The 2,012-nt window shown below is 60.5% G+C and overlaps 1 protein-coding gene across 1 annotated transcript; it reads right to left on the bottom strand.

Moving 5' to 3' along the window:
* Positions 1-462: 462 nt before the first annotated feature.
* Positions 463-1,503, bottom strand: LOC308281977 (fibroblast growth factor-binding protein 2-like; the record flags this gene model as incomplete). The annotated part of the gene is made up of 1 exon (XM_080722326.1): positions 463-1,503. One exon carries the CDS (start codon positions 1,501-1,503, stop codon positions 463-465), a length of 1,041 nt encoding a protein of 346 aa, XP_080578452.1.
* Between the last annotated feature and the right edge of the window lie 509 nt (positions 1,504-2,012).

Genomic DNA, 2,012 nt, shown 5'->3' with positions numbered 1-2,012 from the left:
CCATCTAGAATACTTCTGTTCTAATTACGGTAAGCTAAAAGCAACCCAACAATGTTAGTTACGCTGCCTCTTTGGGTGGTTGGAGAGTGATAATGACCATGACCACCATTCCTTCCTTTCTCACCAAGACTTCTGCTTCTCAACCCTAGCCCTGGGGACTAGACTGCTGGTTTTCTATTATCTTGCTTTTATAGTGACCTGCTTATTGTAAATCGCTTTGCCTTTGGATTAAAAGCGTCTGCTAAATGCCTAAACTGTAAACTGTACCAGCGATATATTTGGTTAAAAACCTGGCCCTAGGCACAGTTTTAACAGTGTTGAAAATCTAACACCGTGACAAGCCTACCCTAGGCTACTTCAAGAAAATCCCACCCTCTATGGCCTTGAGTCGCTCTTCTCCCTTCTCCCCTCCCTCTGCCGTCTCCCTTACTTCCATCCAACTCACCTGTACCCAGAGGAGCCTCAGTTCTGGAACCAGCTGATGAAGTAGGTGCAGACGCCGTGGAAGCTCTTCCAGCAGTACTCGTTGGCCAGGCGGGCGGACTTGGCGTCGGCGTGTTCCGTGGGACGCGGGGTGGTCTTGCCTGGCTTAGGGGTGGGCTTGCGGGCCTGGCTGCCCTTGCCGGCCTGGGGCTTCACAGGGTGGGGCTGGGGCTGGGGCTTGAGGGGCTTGGGGGTGACGGCGGGCTTGGCCTGCGCCGGCACGGCGGGTCTGCGCTGCTGCTCCTGGCCGGCCTTGGAGGGCTTGGTGGGGGTGGCGGCGGCGGTCTTGGCGGCGGAGGTGGCGGCCGAGGCGGCGGTCTTGGCGGCGGAGGTGGCGGCCGAGGCGGCGGTCTTGGCGGCGGAGGTGGCGGCCGAGGCGGCGGTCTTGGCGGTGGAGGCGGCCGAGGCGGCGGCCTTGGCGGTGGCGGCGGGCTTTGGCCAGGAGGCCAGGAAGGTCATCTGGGCCTCCTCGGGGTACTTCTTGCACATGGCGGGGCGGTACATCTTGGGCCCCTGGCAGGCGTGGTTGAGCTTCCTCATGTCCCACATCATCTGGGTGAAGAAGTGGCGGGGGTTGAGGTTGTAGGCGCGGCACAGGTTGGGCTTGCCCTGGAAGTCGCAGTAGTAGGACCTGCCGGGGGCCTGGCCCTGGCTGGGGCCCTTGCAGGACACGCGCAGGCGGGTATAGTCTCCGGCGCCAGACACCACCATGGTGCACGTGTCCTTGGACTTGGTGCTGAAGCGGATGGGCTCGTCCCAGATGCTGCGCTGTTGCTGCTGCTGCTGCTGCTGCTGCTGCTGCTGCTGTTGCTGCTGCTGCTGCTGCTGCTGCTGTTGTTGCTGCTGCTCCTTTTGCTGCTCCTTTTGTTGCTGGTTGTTCTGCTGGTTGTTCTGCTGTGGCTGCTGTGGCTGTTTGTTGTTGCTGTTGGCGTTGCTGCTGTTGTTGTTGTTGTTCTGAGCGTGCGAGATGCACACGCTCGCTGCCAGCACCAGCAGCAGTACCCTCACCACGGCTCTCATGGCGGCGCGGAGTGCTCGGACGTGATCAGAGGGTGTTGTCGGCGGGGTTTTGGGGGCCTGGGAGGAGAGTTGCAGGGAGAAGCTTTGAGGTGTGCGAGGGTGGCAGGCCTCGGAGCGCGGCTTTATATGCGCCGGGGCGCACAAAGACACCATTCAGGTGGGGGCGAAAGGACGCGCGCCCCTCCCTGCTAGCTGTGATGGGCCCCCCTCCTTCACACAAACACACACACGTGCGCACGCGTTTGAGCGCGCCAACGCGCACACACACACACACACAGACACCGCATGCACTCCCAGTACCACCACATCAGTCAGACCCCGTTCGCCGTACTATAAGCCCAAACTGAGCAGTGATAGACAAGCAAGACGGAAGGGAAACAAAGTGGGCACTAAGGAATCTGAAACTCAGGGTGGAGTGTGGACTGCCGTCAGTGGGGTGTGGGGTGCAGGCACGTGCACACATGTGCACACATAGGCATCAAAGGGGGCTTGAGCCCCTGCCCTTTTGA

Source organism: Nannobrachium achirus, assembly GCF_963921795.1.
Source record: "Nannobrachium achirus genome assembly, chromosome: 3".
Taxonomy (NCBI): domain Eukaryota; kingdom Metazoa; phylum Chordata; class Actinopteri; order Myctophiformes; family Myctophidae; genus Nannobrachium; species Nannobrachium achirus.
The sequence above is the reverse complement of the archived record's forward strand: the minus strand, read 5'-3'. Positions and strand labels throughout refer to the sequence as shown.